The sequence below is a fragment of the Fusarium flagelliforme genome (genome assembly GCF_020744385.1).
Source record: "Fusarium flagelliforme strain FIESC 12 MPI-CAGE-AA-0113 chromosome Unknown B0J16scaffold_1, whole genome shotgun sequence".
NCBI classification, from domain to species: Eukaryota; Fungi; Ascomycota; class Sordariomycetes; order Hypocreales; family Nectriaceae; genus Fusarium; species Fusarium flagelliforme.
In genome coordinates, this window is record NW_025763503.1 from 6,566,772 (window position 1) to 6,584,058 (window position 17,287).

General features: G+C 49.6%; 7 protein-coding genes across 7 annotated transcripts; 2 read left to right on the forward strand and 5 right to left on the reverse strand.

Annotated features, from left to right (window-relative positions):
• Positions 1–270: 270 nt before the first annotated feature.
• On the reverse strand, positions 271–1,306 carry B0J16DRAFT_314762 (60S ribosomal protein L16; the record flags this gene model as incomplete). Its single annotated transcript, XM_046125208.1, has 5 exons — positions 271–409; positions 460–718; positions 772–825; positions 936–1,071; positions 1,286–1,306. 5 exons carry the CDS (start codon positions 1,304–1,306, stop codon positions 271–273), a joined length of 609 nt encoding a protein of 202 aa, XP_045990090.1.
• A 569-nt stretch (positions 1,307–1,875) lies between these two features.
• Positions 1,876–3,379, reverse strand: B0J16DRAFT_38775 (uncharacterized protein). The gene is made up of 2 exons (XM_046131699.1): positions 3,146–3,379; positions 1,876–3,045 (listed from the first exon to the last, which is right to left on the reverse strand). Exon 2 carries the CDS (start codon positions 2,954–2,956, stop codon positions 2,039–2,041), a length of 918 nt encoding a protein of 305 aa, XP_045990091.1. The 5' UTR covers positions 2,957–3,045; positions 3,146–3,379; the 3' UTR covers positions 1,876–2,038.
• Positions 3,380–5,675: 2,296 nt separating this feature from the next.
• B0J16DRAFT_314764 (thioredoxin-like protein) lies at positions 5,676–6,106 on the forward strand (the record flags this gene model as incomplete). Its single annotated transcript, XM_046125209.1, has 3 exons — positions 5,676–5,727; positions 5,781–5,879; positions 5,937–6,106. 3 exons carry the CDS (start codon positions 5,676–5,678, stop codon positions 6,104–6,106), a joined length of 321 nt encoding a protein of 106 aa, XP_045990092.1.
• Positions 6,107–6,373: 267 nt separating this feature from the next.
• B0J16DRAFT_352996 (chalcone-flavanone isomerase-domain-containing protein) lies at positions 6,374–7,531 on the reverse strand (the record flags this gene model as incomplete). The annotated part of the gene is made up of 1 exon (XM_046129285.1): positions 6,374–7,531. The coding sequence occupies one exon, from the start codon at positions 7,529–7,531 to the stop codon at positions 6,374–6,376; it is 1,158 nt and encodes a 385-aa protein (XP_045990093.1).
• Positions 7,532–8,985: 1,454 nt separating this feature from the next.
• B0J16DRAFT_330396 (uncharacterized protein) lies at positions 8,986–12,070 on the forward strand. Its single transcript, XM_046126459.1, has 5 exons — positions 8,986–10,054; positions 10,104–10,826; positions 10,875–10,986; positions 11,034–11,753; positions 11,804–12,070. The coding sequence occupies exons 1-4, from the start codon at positions 9,308–9,310 to the stop codon at positions 11,678–11,680; spliced, it is 2,229 nt and encodes a 742-aa protein (XP_045990094.1). The 5' UTR covers positions 8,986–9,307; the 3' UTR covers positions 11,681–11,753; positions 11,804–12,070.
• B0J16DRAFT_409961 (ammonium transporter AmtB-like domain-containing protein) lies at positions 12,071–13,896 on the reverse strand. The gene is made up of 4 exons (XM_046133114.1): positions 13,724–13,896; positions 13,360–13,676; positions 12,635–13,312; positions 12,071–12,582 (listed from the first exon to the last, which is right to left on the reverse strand). The coding sequence occupies exons 1-4, from the start codon at positions 13,805–13,807 to the stop codon at positions 12,261–12,263; spliced, it is 1,401 nt and encodes a 466-aa protein (XP_045990095.1). The 5' UTR covers positions 13,808–13,896; the 3' UTR covers positions 12,071–12,260.
• Positions 13,897–16,022: 2,126 nt separating this feature from the next.
• B0J16DRAFT_38908 (peptidyl-tRNA hydrolase) lies at positions 16,023–17,239 on the reverse strand. Its single transcript, XM_046131791.1, has one exon. It carries the CDS (start codon positions 17,034–17,036, stop codon positions 16,434–16,436), a length of 603 nt encoding a protein of 200 aa, XP_045990096.1. The 5' UTR covers positions 17,037–17,239; the 3' UTR covers positions 16,023–16,433.
• Positions 17,240–17,287: the final 48 nt, after the last annotated feature.

Sequence of the window (17,287 nt, forward strand, 5' to 3'; positions counted from 1 at the left end):
CGAATCTCTGTGCTTTAGGTTCTTCGTTTCTCGGATGTTAAGTGCAAAAGGGGCAAATTGACGATCGTGGTTGGGGGACTTTTCATTTAGAACATTTCTTTTGGGGGGAATCGACATCTACTCCTCGAGCCACCCTTGCCATCACTCAGCAAATCAAGTAAATCCCTTTGGTGAACCGCCGCGCCAATCTAATGAAACGCACGAGAAATGATAGACATTGCCAAGTTATACCTAGACCGGCAAGATCCCAGGTCGAGGGATATGGCCAGCTTAGTAGCCGTAGTTGGCAAGAGCCTTGGAGGTTGACTCCTTGACATCAGCGTTCTTCTTAGCATCGGCCAGTTGTCGGGCAGCGATCTTCTTGCGCTCGTAGTAAGCAGCGCCCTTAGCCTTTCTTCGCTCCTCCAATCTGTGGCAAGTTAGTGCGTGTCGAGTAGACACATCATCGGGAGAACATACCGAGCAACGACATCCTGGTACTTCCAGCCAACCTCGTGGGACAGACGACCAACAGTGCAGAACTTGCGGCCGGGCTGGAGACGGAGGACACGGAGAGCCTGGGGAACGACGACCTTCTTGGTCTTGTCGTAAGGAGGGGGGACACCCTCGAAGACCTTAAGGCGCTCGAGAGCGGCGGCACCACGGGCAGTCTTGTGAGGGATCATGCCACGGACGGCCTTGTAGAAGATTCGGGAAGGAGCACGGAAGTGGAAGGGACCTATATCGAGTCAATGACTGTTGTCCAAGGCTGAGGAAACGGTTTCGACTCACCACCGCGGGTGGGGTTGTATCGGGTGATCTTTCGGAGGTGGGCGTGGTACTTGACTGTTGTCATGATCAGCTTGGATGTTCTTGAAGTAGCATCGCTGTGGTGGTTGTATCCAAGGATGCTCGGCCACATATCGCAGGTTTGTGGTATCGTGGGATGGACATACGCTTCGCGCGGAAGAACTCGCCGGAGATGTTGAGGGCCTCACAGCGGACAACAACGATCTTCTGACCGCTCAAGAGCTGCTTGGCGACAATGGAGGCGAGTCGGCCAAGGAGATGGCCCTTGCCATCGATGACAACCTATAAACGCACACAACGGTCAGCGAAATGCGTCTTCAAGACCAATATTCCCATCTGAAAGCAAGTGACGAGCAACGTCCACAACAATTGCAGGCGCTGATTGTTGAGATCCCAAAGCGTCCCCAATCCATAGCCGACGTCTTCCAGTTGCTCGCATCTCGTCTTTCCTCAAGGCAATATTGATTTGGTGTTTTTCTCTGTCGGTGGCACTCACAACTTGCTCGAAGCTGGACATCGTAACCGTCTTTTCTGGGGGATTAAAGAAAAGGAAAGAAGGGCAGCTCAGTCGACGGCTAAGACAAACAAATCCTCGGCGAAGATTTGGATTTCCTGTGCTGCTGGGGTTAGTCGTCCCTCGAATGTTGGGTGCAAGTGGTCGCGATACTGATTGAGGGCGAAAAATCCATGGGCCGAAGAGGGCTCGTTGTGTCTGTACGCTAACCTGATAGGGTAAGGCTTCAGTGAAGAGCAAGCGACGGTCGGCAAGAGCTTAGGTTTGTTAGCCCTAGGTGTGAAAAGCCGAAGTTTTTCCGGTTCACTAAAGGTTTCTGCCAAATGGAAGTGACTGATAACGGGGTCTCCGCAGCTTCGAGAATGTCACGTGGATTGAGTTTCAATCTGGGCTGCTGGACCTGGGGCATGATGCAATGCGAATGCGATAACTGGGGATCGTTGCCAGTCAAGGCTTCATAGGTACATCGCAATGATTATTAACACGGTTACTTGGCACAAGATATCAATGCAGGGTGAATTCAATCAAAATTATTGTGCCAATCTGCTCAGATGCTGTCTATCTTTGTCATCATCGTCAAGGCCATTCCTTGAATCTATTGTACAGCTTGTTCTATATCAAGAGCAATCAATGGTAGTAGTCGATAAGTCGTTCCCAATAACGCCAAGTGCACTCAAACCAGACAATCTTTTCAATCGACCTCCGATAATTCAACGCCTTCGCTTAAATGCGGGCTCAAGATTCCTTTGCAATATCCAGATCCTTCAATGTCTTTTGAACCTGCTTGACCAAGTCCTTTCTTCGCGCTCTGACCTCAGGCATTCCTTCAGCCTCAACGCCGTCCAGCTTCAGCATAATGTGCATCATGATACTTTCAGATAATTTGCGGTGATCCTCCTCCCGCTTCTTGGGGTCTGAAGGTGGGGATTCGATGTAGTCGGAACACAATGGCAGCCACTTGATCTGGAACTCAACAGCGAGATCATCCAAAACCTTCATGGGACCGCTGGCGGCTCCTGTAGATGTAGGCGGCGCAGGGGGCGATCTCGGATGATCGAAGGTAGAAGCACTGTCGCGAGGGCTACCTGATAGAGAGTCACCTTCACTGGTGATACCCTTCTTCTTGCTGCGCTTGTTCTTGCGGCGACGTGTTTTTCTGTCTTCCGTGGGAGCATCAACGATGACCATTTCTTCCTCTGAGCCACTGCTGGCTGCATCCTCCATCTCGGGCATGACAGCCATCAATTCGCTGTTGTTCTTAACACCATAATCGCGGACTGGCGCCATGGGATCCTTGAGTTGCTTCCCCTTGTAAAGAAGCTTGATGCGTGAAGTTCCGCGCTCAGGGAGCTCCATCATCAATCCAACCCGGTCCTTGACATCTATCACTCGCAGCTTTCCATCTCCGATCGCATAGGCGGGGAAGTGGGCGGGATATGTGATGCCGCGGTTCTTGATTAGGAGGACATCGTCTTCGATTGCTGGGGGTGCTGTCGAGTGAGATCTGGGATAATATCGGTTCTCGGTGACGCCATCAAGATCTTGCGAGGTGATGTAGCTAAAATCGTCGTCGGTGACAGCGGGGACGCCGCTGGGCATAGAACTATAGGGCGAAACCTGTTCGCGGCCAATAGACCAGCCGTATCTCGACATTGTTAGGGGGACGGCGACTAGGACAGCGAGGCTGCTGTAGACGAGGGTTGGAGGGACGCCGAGTGTGTCTGATATGTATTCGCCCGAATCTTGAAAGGCAGACGAAAGGTTAGCCAGCGCCCCGTTGAGGTAGGACGTGACGTTTTGTAAGGCACCGGGAGATGCCACGATTTCTTGGGCGGAATCCACCTTGTTCGACGGTTTCTAAGGTGGTCCCAAACAGGACACCCTAGAGGCAAATGGGAATACGAGTGCAGCAATTGACCAAGGTCCTGGACAGGAAGAAAAGGTCAAGACAGGGCGGGCGGTCGATAAAGCTGAGTGACTGGTGGTTCTCTTGTGATCGACCCGTGGGCTGATGTGGAGCGATGAGCAGAACAGGTGGGCTACGATGCAAGGCGTGCAACGACAACCAGAAGCTTGCGAATCGCAGGCGGAATGCGACGATCACGACCCCTAAGTTATGGTCTGCACCTAACCTCAGTTGTCGGCCTGGTTTCGTCCTGCGCAACGAAACAAGTAACTTGGTAGTAGGGGAAGTGTAAAACCACTGTAGCCGGTAGTGGTACACGGCGAAACTGGGCAAACGGGTGTATCGGGCTGGGCTGGGCTGGGCTCTTTTCGAGGGTGACACCGTGAGGGGCTTAGGCGTCAGTCAGTCTTTCTTTGTCCAAGCCAAGTACCGGATCGTAGCGTGAGTCTAAAGCGCTGTACGTATTCTGTATTGATGATGACGGGGCGATGCAATGCAAGAAACCGGGCAGCTTTTTAGGGGACACTTGAAAACTGCAAGACGTGAGGCCGGCGATTGGTGGAGATGGGGGCGGGAGGGGGACAAGTGCTGTACAAGAGGTCGCCCCGAGAATCAAATCGAATGCAAGAAATATGCGCTGAAGACTTGGGGTTTCGTTTCTTTCCCTTTTTGGAGAGTAGCAAAGTTTGCACGTTGCGTTGCAGATGAAAAGTCTAGATTTCTAACTATAAAAAGGGAGAGGCCAGATTTGAACTTTTCTAAATTTGATAATCTATGGACCTGGGTACTAAAAAGCCAAGAGCCGCATGGGGACGGGACTCCAACAAGGCTTCTGTTCCAGGTCCATGGCCTGACAATTGGCAATCGAAAGCTGGGGGAATGTGTCAGACTGTTCTAGCGGGAAATCGTAATCAAGGGGTTCAGAAGCCACTAGATTTGAGATGGTGGTTTTACCATTGACCTAGAATGCCAACATTGGGATTGCTGGCGACGCGTACAGTACAGTAATACATAATTTAAAAAGAAACTGTAACAGTGACTCAATCTCTACATGATTTAGGTCATCTGTGCAAAGTCCTATGATCCCATTACCGACACTAGGCTGATGTCAGATGTTAGATATCATGAAGTTTGTCAGTATTTTCAAGGTGGGTATACAAAGCCACCACAAACTTGTCTTAGATCATTGTTCGCTCATGGTACACAAAAGTCCAATGAGAGATAGGAATTACAGCAATAAACCCGTGACTAAAACAGAGCTCCATTCGTTGGACCATTGTTGCTTAGTTCTCTCCCCTTTCGAGTGGAGGTTCAAGATCGAGTTATCATGACTAGTCAGCCCGAGGGACCACAGCAGGACCCTCATTAAGACGAACCACCGATGGCTAGTCTTGAAGGAGGTTTATTTGAACATTTACCTAAAGTACAAGAATTTCCGGAACCTCTTTCTTCCTGATGGCCCTCTTACATGGTGCCTTTCGAAACCTCTGCTTGGGTATTTTTCGTTGCTCACTTACCCTACTGCAGACGTAAGAACAGTGCAGAAATCGGATTTCCTTTTAGTCATTTCACGATATTATGGCCGGTCTAGTTATCTAGATGGCATTATAATACATTCCTCTTTTCTTTTAACTCCAAGCCCAAAATAAATCTTCCTCCAACGTTATAATTAATTGCGACCTCTTCTAGTGAAGTCCAATCCCAATAAGCCAGGTGTAAGTCGTATCAGCCGCTGAACTCTGATAACAATGAACACGTATTAGCAGCTGCCAAAGGGCATTAATCTACGGATTTATCACATAGATTTGGGCCAAAAGCAAGAAAGCCGGCGTTCATGACTATACGGCTGTACGCGACGGAGAACGGAAGGTTTTCTCATGGTATCCGTCCCATGATGCCGGCCAGCATCGGGTCCAATGTCGATATTTCGGCTGGAACTAATGCAATTCCAATGATTATTCAACATTTCAATTCTTCTTCTAATCCAAATGCTTACTTATCATCATTGGCCATATAGGTAATCTTTCGGCTGTGCTTACAAGGGTTCAACGGCAGTTAGCAGATCACTCAATGCAAGTGCTTATGCTGTTCCTGTCAACACCAATAAACTAGATATCCTATTATGCTTATATATAGCGAAATGATGAAAACAGAACGATAAACTAGTTACGGATTCAGCGTTTGCAGACTGAAGAGGCGCAATGGAAAGACGCAAATGGCAGATTGATTCCAAAGCCACATCCTTATGATTACTTAATCTGGGGCGCCTTAGCTGATTGCATCATTGCATTTTTTAGCCACTGACAAAGCAAACTCGCCCTCAGCTACAGCGCATACTTCCATACATCTTGCGCAATTCGTCCCTTTCCCCATTGACTTAGAATAAATACCTCCCCCACCCCTACACAAAGCTTCCCTATGAGTTTCTTTCGATCATTCTTCACTCGCGCAACAAGCCCCGGCACAATGTCTCAAGCATCTACCAAGGTTCAGCAGCTCATTGACAACAACTCTGTTGGTATGTTACTCCGTTGCGAGATGAGTATTGAATAGCGACTAACTTTTTCGCAGTTGTCTTCTCCAAGTCTTACTGCCCCTACTGCAAGCAGACCAAGAACACACTAGACGAGCTCAACGCCGAGTACGAGCTCCTCGAGCTTGACGAAGTTTGTAAGTCCATCTGCCTACAGTCTTGATGGTATTATACCGGTTACTAATAGACTGCAGCCGATGGCTCTGCTCTGCAAGACGCCCTAGAGAAGATCTCTGGCCAGCGCACCGTTCCCAACGTCTACATCAAGCAACAGCACATTGGTGGTAACTCGGACGTCCAGAGCTTGAAGTCCGGCGGAAAGCTCAAGAGCCTGCTCAAGGAGGCCGGTGCCTTGAAGGCGTAAGAAATACAAATCATAACGACAAATGGATATCATGGGCTAAGGATATCTGGTGCTTTCAGTTCTAGGCTCTAGGCATCTATAGAGCGCATACGACATGGATAGATGGCGTCACTTGAAGATTAGACGGTACTACAGCTGGGTAGAATGACCCAATTGAGTTGAATTCATGATCTTTCGACATTTGTCCGTTGATCCGCGTGCATTATAGTGATACAGTACATGCCTAAATCTCCGTAGTGTACATCTTTTGTTGCAAGTTGAACCCTCTCACAGAACCTGAGTGGCGACAGTGCCAACGGGTCGTTCAACAAACTCCATGACGCCATTGATGATGTTCTTCCTGGCCTCCTCTGACGCAACCTTGTTGCCGGCGAGGTAGTTGAGCCACAGCAACCTTGAGAGTCGCTCGTCCTCGACGGTTCCCAGAACAGTCTTTACGGGCTCCTTGCGTGTGGCGTCGTTATAAGTGATGGTCAGCTTTCCGGCAGCATCTCGAACAAGCAAAAGTTCGTTCTTCTTGGCTACTTGGCCTCGTTGGAACAAGACCTTGAAATGCTTCATGGCCTCTCCAAATGTCTCGTCGTTGTAATCAGGGTTGCGTGCCGAGCGAGCCTGAACAGCTCTAACAAGACCGTCGCGCATGTGGGGGAAGTCGGTATCTCGAACGGGAATAATGCGGAACGCTGAGCGACAGCCGGCATCCTTCAAAATCAAGTTCCATGTCTCCTCACCCTCAGTAGCGTCCTGCAGAGCCTTTCGCAGATCCTCCTTTTCGGAAGGAATCAGTGTTGTAGCAAGAGGGTTGATCTTCTTGACCAAGTAGCGCTGAAGCTTCTCAACATCTTGAGTAGCGACGTAGAAGCCCACCACGTACACCTCGAAGCCGAGGAAAGTGACTGTTCTTGTACCCAACCCGACCAAGGTGAATTCCGTGCCATGTTTGTCTGTAACAGCAGCAGCGATTGGACCAGCTACATCGCCGGCTGCTCCGACATTTTCGATTTCTAATGTTCGAGGAAATAGCTTGACCGTTGTGTTGCCGGTTGGAACGACCTCGTTTCCGTCCTCGTCGTGGATAACCACCTTTCGCTTCTCGCCCGCCTCTGTCTTGAAAATCTCTTTGGGCACTTCGGTATCGCACCTGATCGCTGCCTTCTCCTTTTCTCCCTGTGCCTCAATGGCCTTTTTGAGCTTCCATGCTGTGTAGACGAAGGAAACGATACCGGCAATGGCACCGGCAGCCAAGAAAGCTGTTCGGTTCTGCTCGTAATCTCGTCGCTTCGAATTGAGCTGGTTCACATCGAGGTCATCGGTCAACCGGCTTGATCGTTGGGAGAATAGAGTCCGGCGAGTCGTTCGTGGGATGGCGCATCTGGCGTGGGCTGATGCGCGAAGCGCAGGACGGAGAGTTGTGGGACGGAGCATCGCGGGGTTCAGGAGGGTATGTCGAGGTATCAAACCGCTGGCAAACAAAAAGCAACGTCTATCTGAACAATAGGCAAAACGATAGACCTCGACGGTGATGGTCTGGGTTGCTAGTCAGGAACCTGCGATCACCTCAGAAAGTTACGGAGGAGACGGGTAAACCCAATCCGAGCGACAGCCCCACTAAATTGATTGACAAGCTTAATCGACGGCTACGTCAGCGATGCCATCGCGAGGGCCTTACCCTGTAGCTAGGATCTTCTGGAAGTGGAGGGATCATGGTTCTCCAGGTTTAGAACGTCATGGCGGAGATGGGTTTATTTCTCATGATGCAGAGTGTTCAAGAACAGGAAGAGCCTTCGCTAAGGCGTAACCGAACCAATATTGCACCATGTCTATCTGTATCTCATCTGCAACTGGAGCGTGACTTTTGTTTCATGCGCGAATTCGATCATGAATAAGTCTAACCCATCAGTCATTTCTTTTAATTAGTTCTGGACAATCACTTGTTGACCTACTTTTGTATCCCGGATACGCATATCGACCTGGCACTTTAAATGATGTCTCTTAGGGCTGTTATTGGTCCAAGCCACCTGCAGAAGGAGATTGATTCGTGCTCTTAGCTGTTCTCAACCTCAAATCAAATCGCCGTGCTTACCTCCTTCATGTATGTGAATGCATCCATGCCTGTCATCTTCCCCGCAGCTATCACCTACCTGAGAATCAAGGCGTTTATGATCTTGAAGATGGCAATGGGCGCGATTAATTATGAAGCAGAGTTCATTTGAATATATTAGTTTGTCGTAACGTGATGGTTTATAAGTATTGGATCGGCCTGTGCCTAACAAAACTAACTTAGACCGTGTTTTCCAGCTGCATGAACCAAGCACGCGGTATTCTGAAACATGTATCATTCCTTGCATTGAAACCATCAAAACATTAAGTCAGTCACACACGACCATCACCATCACCATTACAGACCCGCAGACCTCAAACCCCTGACCTAAACAGACCTAAACGACAAAAAAAGACCGTGTCAAACCCCAACCCCACCACGGCCATCCCGCCCGACTACGACGTAAAGAGGAGACTTAGGCTGAGGATCATCTGGCCTGGGCTGGTCTCATCGGACGGGAATCAGTCATCAAGATCAAGAGAGTCTAGATAGCGGCAATTTGCAGGGGACGCGGCTGAAACAAACCGCCAAGTGCAGGACAGTGATAAACATAGACGCCTCGAATCGTGCCGCTCACCGTGGATATACAGTACTTGTGTTTCTTCATCTTTTGGCTGTGTCATAAGTGTTGGTTTCCCTGCTTTCGAGGTACCCCAGTCAGCTACGCTACCTACCGCCCACTAAGTTAGGTACTGCGCCCAAGCCGACCTAATCTATCCATCCTACTCGCCCAAAATCCACTGCCCGTTTTGGTTTTGGCTCTCGACCTTCCATGTCAACTTGATTCATCCAACCTAATTCAACTCCTGCCGCCATTCTTTTCAACGGCTATCACTGAAAATTTCTTGGTCGCGGTATTGATTCTGGGCCACGACGAGAAAGATCATATTGCTTTCGCATCGCTACTTCTTGCCGCCGACCGCCTGTAGAAGGAGCCTTGGAACCGCCCACTGCCGCTGCTTAAGAATCACCCTTGTGATCCCTGATTTCCCTCCCGCCTTAATCCTGCCCAAACAATCACACCGAAAGACGTCACCACATAAAGCTCTGAATCGTTCTCGCGTCTCCGTAAAGCGCTTCTTTCCTCGAACGTCGACAAAATGGCCGCCGCTGCCACTCCTTCTGTCGCTGCGAGGCCGAGTCCTACCCCCGCCGACGAGCGGGAAGACTCACGATCATCATCCTCGTCAACCTCCCCCGCGCCGGCCGACAACGAAGAATCCGACTTTTTTCTTGGAGGCAACGACTCGCAGTCGAGCATAGGGGTACCGAACTTTCAAGATATGCAGGTCGAGGACGACTGCCAACCGCCCGTTCTTCGGTTGCCAAACGAGATCCTCATCAGCGTGTTTGCCAAGCTTAGTGCCACCTCCGACTTATTTCACTGCATGCTTGTTTGCAAACGCTGGGCTCGGAACACCGTCGATCAATTATGGCACCGTCCTGCCTGCACAAATTGGAAGAACCATGCCAGCATTTGCCAGACTTTGGGCATGCAGAACCCATCCTTCAGATACCGCGATTTCATTAAGCGCCTGAACCTTGCCGCTCTCGCCGACAAGGTCAACGATGGCAGTGTAATGCCTCTTTCGGTCTGTACTCGTGTCGAGCGTTTGACTCTTACAAACTGTCGTAACCTGACCGATTCCGGTTTGATCGCTCTCGTGGAGAACAGCAACTCGTTATTGGCGCTCGATATCTCCAACGACAAGAACATTACAGAGCAGTCTATCAACGCCATCGCCAAGCACTGTAACCGACTTCAAGGACTCAACATCTCGGGTTGTGACAGCATTTCCGATGAGAGCATGATCACTCTGGCGACTAGCTGTCGCTATATCAAGAGGGTATGTTTTGAGACGATTCTATATATGTGCAATGACTAATTGAATTTAGCTTAAACTCAATGAATGCAGCCAGTTGCGGGACGATGCCATCCACGCCTTCGCCGAGAACTGCCCTAACATCCTAGAAATTGACCTTCAACAATGCGTTCGCGTCGGCAACGGCCCAGTGACATCCCTTATGGTCAAGGGCAACTGTCTACGGGAGTTGCGATTGGCAAACTGCGAACTTATCGATGACGAAGCTTTCCTATCACTACCCTACGGACGAACATTTGAACACCTTCGTATTCTCGACCTAACTTCATGTCATCGCTTGACAGACGCTGCTGTACAAAAGATCATTGATGTGGCCCCTCGCCTTCGCAACCTTGTCCTTGCAAAGTGCCGAAACATTACTGATACCGCCGTCCATGCTATTTCTAAGCTTGGTAAGAACCTGCATTACGTGCATCTGGGTCACTGTGGGAATATCACCGACGAGGGTGTCAAGAAATTGGTTCAGAACTGTAACCGTATCCGATACATTGATCTTGGCTGCTGCACTAACCTGACGGATGAGAGTGTCAAGCGCTTGGCACTCTTGCCCAAGTTGAAGCGTATCGGCCTGGTGAAATGTAGCTCTATTACTGATGAATCAGTCTTTCATCTTGCCGAAGCTGCGTATCGTCCAAGAGTGCGACGAGACGCCAACGGATTGCTTGTTGGTAACGAGTACTACGCCTCTAGTCTCGAGCGAGTCCATCTGAGTTATTGCGTCAACTTGACCCTCAAGGTTCGTTCGACCTTTTTCTAACTCATCGCTATTACTGACGCTTTACAGAGCATTATGAAGTTACTCAACTCCTGCCCACGACTAACCCATCTGAGCTTGACTGGAGTCAACGCCTTTCAACGTGATGACTTCCAGCCGTACTGCCGGCAAGCTCCTCCTGGTATGTATTGCTGAGACTTGCCCATACTGCCACTAACTGGATCGCAGAATTCACCCAACACCAAAGAGATGTATTCTGCGTTTTCTCTGGCACCATGGTGTCCAAATTCCGAGACTTTCTCAACACTTCACCCCAATTCGAGGATATGTGGGATAATAGCTGGAATCGAGCAGCAACTGTTAGCTATCGAGCACGTGCTGCTTCAGCCAACCAGCCCGCAGCTCCCCCTGGAGAGGGAGCTGATGATGAGATGGTCGATGATGAGAACGACTTTGAGGGATTGGACGGCAGTGAGATGATTGTGGATGCCCAAGCACAAAATCCAGTTAACGGTAACGGAACCGTGAATCCCAACGGATTGATGAACAATGCCTTCCAACAAACTATCCCTGTACCCCCTCCAATTCCAGGTTTCCCTACAGGTCAGCACCCTACATTCTACCCTTCGTTCGCACACTTCTTGCCTTCGTCGCCATTTTTACGACAGGATCCAAGAGTGCTCAGGCCGATATTCTTTCAGAACACCATTAACAACATATTAGAAGACGGAATGCCACAAACCTCGACCAGTCAGGCGAGCGCAGCACCTCTGGGCCATGGTGCATCTACAAATAGGGAATCCCCCACCGGCGCAAGCACGGCGACGATCCACCGGCCGCAAGAGAACGGGGATCAATCTGACACGACGAACTGAATGACGAGACGTTGCTTTAGCATACATAGACGGCGCTATCAGATTTGTTTTGTGTTTTCATTCCCTGTTCACGGTACGTGCGGATCTTTTGACATTCTTGACAAGTGTCGCTGACAGTCCCAGAATTAGATTAAGCGTGCTCGCACACGGACGGTATGACTAGACGGGACAGAGCGTGTCAAGGAGTTTTGCGTTTACTTCCCCTACGAGCCGCGGTTTGCGGTAATGACTTTAACGGCAAAGACCAGTATACTTATACCACACAGAGGGCACAGATAGGAAAGGATGGCGACGACAATTGATCATCCGCATTCATGAGCTTTGGTTTTATGTACAGCTTTGATAGGAGTTCCAGCACCCGCAGAGGTTGCAATATATTGTGTTGAGTGATGTAAAACTATTACCCTAGCCTATGGTTTAAGTACGCATAAGTTGTTATGCTCGTGAACCTCGAGTACAGCTTACTTTGATGATATTACAATAGTATATTACTTCTTAACTTAGGAAATGAGCCACACTAATGAGCTTTATCCTTTGACTTTGACAATTTGAACATTATCGTACCCCTCACTTAACAGCTCTAAACCTTCTCGTGACTTGTTCGCGCACTCGCATCAGAGTTAGGATGAGTGCTGTCAGCCATGTGACGGGTCATCTCAACATAGTCATACGCAAACTCGCCTAACTGTCCATCATCCGTGCCAAGTTCCTCCTCCTCAGGAGAAACGCGCAGGGACAGACCAGGAACGAGGTTGAGAAGGAAAAGTAGAAGGCAAGTCAGCACAAAGGACCAGGCGAAGCAGGCTAGTGTGCCAGCAATCTGGTAGCCCAGCTGAACCCAGTTGCTGTCAACCCAACCAATGGGATCGTACTCTGCGCCATCGAGAGAAGCAATGGATTTCCTGTAGGGAGTCAGCGAATGTTGTATGCAGATAGAGATGATGAGAGACGTACGTTCCAAAGATACCAGTGAGAATATTACCAACCATTCCACCGACACCGTGGATAGCAAATATGTCAAGACTGTCGTCAATGTTCATGAGGAACTTGAGCTTGGTGGCGAAGTTGCAAAGGACACCACCGCAGACTCCGATGATGACCGCACCCCAGGGCTTGACAAAGCCAGCGGCGGGAGTGATAGCGACGAGACCGGAGATGGCACCGGAACAGAAACCGATGGTACTCCACTTCTTCTCAAGACGGTAATCAAGAAGAATCCAGGCGATGGCACCGCATGAGGCAGCCAGGTTGGTCACATAGCATGCCATGACCGCACGAATGTTCATAGCAAGAGCGGAACCGCCGTTGAAACCAAACCAACCGATCCAAAGGAAGACCGTGCCGAGCACAACATGTGTGACGTTATGAGGACGGTAGGGAAGACCATTGTTGCGAGAGTAGCCGGTGCGCTTGCCGAGCATGAGGGAGTATGCGAGGGCACATGTTCCTGAAGCAACGTGAACGGGACCGCCGCCGGCAAAATCGTAGCTGGGGAGGTTGAAGAGCCAGCCATTGGCGTTCCAAGTCCAGTAGGCGATGGGGTCGTAGACGATGGTAGACCAGAGGAACATGAAAACAATAGCGGGGAGGATACGACCTCTGTCTGCCACGGCACCAATGGCAAGAGCAGGTCTGTCAACGTTAGTTTGACGGTGATAAATCATTAGACAGAAACTCACGTAATCGCAGCAAACATGCCCTGGTACAAACAAAAGAGAATGTCAGGGAGAGCATCAGAACCGTTGGGCTGGCCGAGTGTCTCCATGAGACCAAACTGGGTGAGATCACCCAAGAAGGCATTTCCAGTTCGCGAAAAGGTCAAAGAGTAACCCCAGAAGAACCACTGGAAGCTGATAACAGCGACTGAGATCATGGACAATAGAATCAGGGTCAGGGCCGATTTACGTCGAGCAAGACCACTGTAGAAGAAACCCACACCGGGAATCATGAGAAGAACGAGCACGGCGCAGGTGACCAGAAAGACCAAGTGACCCGTCTACACAGCATTAGTCGAGGTCCTGCAGCTATTTCAGCAGAACATACCTCGTAGAAGACGTTGAGATCAGAGACACCAGAAGAGTAGCCATCGTCGGCAGAGTCAGAGGTGCCATTGTAAGTAGACGCCATCGCGACAACACTATGCGCTGCTGAGGCGCAAGCTCTTGATCTAAATCTGGTGCAAGTCCAGATCAAGTCTTACAGCTGTAGAGAATGGGATGAGGGAGGACAAGGAACCCGGGATTGGAAGGCTTGATAGTTATTTAAACCACAAAGGCCCCGAGCAGCTCGCGACGAGCCAAGACACATTGGACATGGCGACCAGGGGAGGGTATGGCAGATAGTGTGGGGGATACTTGATAAGACGCCCGCAGGTTAAGCAGCAACGGGAAGGACACTCCGTTGGATTGAGCCAAAAGAGCCACATGCTCGGGTTGATGGCATCTTGGTTGAATCCATTAGGGACATGTCAATGACGGCCAGCCTGGGAGTCAGCTGCCAAGGAGAACTAGTTGATGATCCTCCACAGCCCGAAACTTAACCAACGATAAACTTGAATACAAAACTTGTTCTGACGAAGCGTTGAGGTTGAGTTGGGAAACTCCTTTTGTCCCAGAGATGAGGTTTTGGTTGTGTGAGCGGTCCCCTGTTAGCTTGTTCCTGAGTCTGGCACACCCAATCTACCATCGTTGCTTATCACACTAGCATTCCGATGCGGTCGCAGTTGGATGGGCGCCACACCCAGGTCTAAATAGCTTGCACTGATAAGCTCAGATATGCCTATAGGGCGCGTCTCGTAGTCTTGACTTGGCAGTTGGTCCGCGATGAACATCTTTTCTTGGCCGTAGTCGCAGGCATTTGAGCGGTTGATGATTCGGCGTGCATGTTCGGGAAGGAAGAGAAGAAACGCGGTCCAAGACTGTGCTTCTGATTTGTCGCACCCCTCTTTGACTGAGATGAGGAATCGAAGGAGCGTGCGGCCGCAATTATATCGCAGTGTTGAACTCGATATTCCCATTCGCTGTTGTCCAGCATATTTAGGCTTGAGATCCTTCTAAGAGACATCAACTCTGACAGTGCCGGAATGGATGACCAGACCAAATTTAGATGACGAAAAAGCTCCGAAGAGACACTCAAGTCTGGACACCTTCTTCTGGGACATGCAGTGACTCTTGCGCTTCCCCAGACCCGACGGACTGCATATCCGACACATGTCCGTGCCGTTTATACTTCTTATCTGACTTGACCTCAGGGTTGCCGAATTCCAATAAGAGACGTTGATCAAGGCGGCGTAGAATGTATATAATTGGACGGTTCTTATCTCTTGGCAGGTTTGGTGGAGCGCTTAGCGTCGAGACCCTGAGCTCAGGGAATATGATCCTTGTCCTTGTATGTCGCTCGGCCGATATTTGATACAGGTAGATAGATATCTTCATGTGCAAGCAGTTCGGTGGGAATCGCTGTCGTGCTTAGTTCAAACTTCTTATAGCGCTTATCGAAAAGTAAGCATCGTATAACAAAATCTCTGCATTGTGGTACGACCTGCCAGATCTAGATGTTACGTTGAATGGTTTTCTTCCGTGATATCAAATTCTGAAGTTCTGGTAATAGAGCTACACCGAATATGGGGCAGCAGTCGTAGAAATATTTTGAAAAGGTGACATGATTGACAGGTTTACCCCGGATTTGCAATGTAAACTATGCTTTTGCGCCCGCAACGTTCTTGATCGAACTTCGTTGCGCGCGTCAGCATGCGGACTGCCCGCTATTTGAGACGCCCTGAGCGATAGAGATAATCGCCGTTCATGTATATAAGCTTGACCTGCGTCGCATAGTATATCCAACCGATCTCGAAACTTGAGCTTACTTCGATGTTGGAGATTCCAAACCTTTCTTTGCCGTCTTCCAGGACGTCCATTTCGCCAGCTGATCATAATATTTGCTAGAGCCCCGACCGGCCGCTTGACGACGACCTTCCCTACCAACACGTACTTGCTAGTCCGATTCGTATAACACCAAGAGTACAGCGGCACTCATCACTCGTTGATCTTGACACTTGTTCTGCCTTATCGGATACCAAGTCGCCATATTGCACTAGCAATTCACCGATGGCACCAGTTCAGCTCAGTCCAGCCCCATGCTGTGATACCCAAGCTCATCACGGGTGTAGTGATTGAGGCCATATCATGATATGACCAGAAGCCATTCGACTGAATGAGGGGCGCCAGATTGTCTGAACTTGGCATAGATAAGGAAGTCAACGAGGGAGTTATGGTTGCGACCTGGCTAATTCGCCCGTGGCGTACTTAGCGTAGGTAAGATAAGGAAATGCATGCCACGAGGTAGGTCAAAAGGCAAACAGCGCACTGCGTGAGGGGCATCCCAGAAATCGCATTTCGCAGTCAAAATTGAGTCCCGGAAGCTGGACAATCTAAAAGTGGTGTACTGAGTTCTGGGTTAGTTCATGTGTGTCACAGAAAGGGATCAGGAGTGATCATTTGGGTACGGCTTTGGACTGTAGTTCTTTGAGATTGCTCGAGTTATCTCCTCGTTGTTGAGCAGCCTTAAGCTTCAGGTAGATATGCGCCTGTCGTAGGTCTTAAGCTCCGACGCACTGCAAGATTGACATCACGCCATGTCTTGGGATAGACAGCTACCCAAATAGTGGCTGCTCTGCGAAATGAGACAATCTGTATAATGCTGCAATAATTGCAACACTGCTCTCGGGTGTTGTTGATGATACGGTCGCCCATTGTCAGTCGAGCTGAGCCTCCCATTCCTTTTCCACTTGTATTAGGTGTTCAGCAACCTTGCGTGGTATTTCGCCCTCCTCGAAAACCTGCCTCTCCTGGTTTGAGATCCGGTCAAGAACATAACGACTGATTGTGTCTGCGTCTCTTGCGCCACTTGGGGGTCGTCCAATGCCAACACCAATTCGTACAAATGGTGAGGAAGGATACTTATCCTGCGAAAGTCGTTTCTTGATGTCCTTTATGCCATTGTGTCCCTTGGGACTTCGATCCCAAGCTCTAGGTTGAACAATCCCCTGTTTCAACTCGAGTTCGTCATGTACGATGATCAATCCGAGCGACGAAGGATCATGTCGATTGACCATTTCTTTCCAAGCACGAGCAACAAATTGTCCAGAGATGTTCATAAGTGTAGGTGATTGGACCAGAGTATACTTGGGGCCTTGAGATACGAGGCATGATTGACCACCGAAATTCGTCTCCTCAAATGAAGGATGGCGCAAAACGTTGGCGAGGCCGTTGAGAGCAAAGTGACCAGCAGAATGAAGACTTTGGTACTTCGGCAAAGGATTTCCCAAGCTAACAACCAAGAACCGAGGCTTGAACATGCTGGTGAGACGGGGTGGGAGAAAAGTTGAACAACTTGGATAGATCTGGTGTGATCAATTGCGTTGTCTGTATGTTTCAACTTTTTCCTGCCCCAGAAAACGCGACTCTATTGAAACAGATCGTCAAACTCTTTCCATAAGGCAGTTCAAAGATGAAAACCCACGCGTGATCACGTGTCTGCAATTGGAGGACTCAACACAGCCCCATCGCTGACGTCGATCACTTTCGATTGGGCTGCCAGGCACTACTG

What these genes read in the sequence shown, in the direction of transcription:
- B0J16DRAFT_38775 (XM_046131699.1), bottom strand. Translation starts at nt 2,956, where the DNA reads ATGTCGAGATACGGCTGGTCTATTGGCCGCGAACAGGTTTCGCCCTAT.
- B0J16DRAFT_38908 (XM_046131791.1), bottom strand. Translation starts at nt 17,036, where the DNA reads ATGTTCAAGCCTCGGTTCTTGGTTGTTAGCTTGGGAAATCCTTTGCCG.
- B0J16DRAFT_409961 (XM_046133114.1), bottom strand. Translation starts at nt 13,807, where the DNA reads ATGGCGTCTACTTACAATGGCACCTCTGACTCTGCCGACGATGGCTAC. An exon ending in ATCTCAACGTCTTCTACGAG is followed by an intron (nt 13,677 to 13,723) that starts GTATGTTCTGCT and finishes AATGCTGTGTAG; the next exon opens with ACGGGTCACTTGGTCTTTCT. An exon ending in CTCACTGGTATCTTTGGAAC is followed by an intron (nt 12,583 to 12,634) that starts GTACGTCTCTCA and finishes GACTCCCTACAG; the next exon opens with GAAATCCATTGCTTCTCTCG.
- B0J16DRAFT_330396 (XM_046126459.1), top strand. Translation starts at nt 9,308, where the DNA reads ATGGCCGCCGCTGCCACTCCTTCTGTCGCTGCGAGGCCGAGTCCTACC. An exon ending in GCTGTCGCTATATCAAGAGG is followed by an intron (nt 10,055 to 10,103) that starts GTATGTTTTGAG and finishes AATTGAATTTAG; the next exon opens with CTTAAACTCAATGAATGCAG. An exon ending in CTGCCGGCAAGCTCCTCCTG is followed by an intron (nt 10,987 to 11,033) that starts GTATGTATTGCT and finishes ACTGGATCGCAG; the next exon opens with AATTCACCCAACACCAAAGA.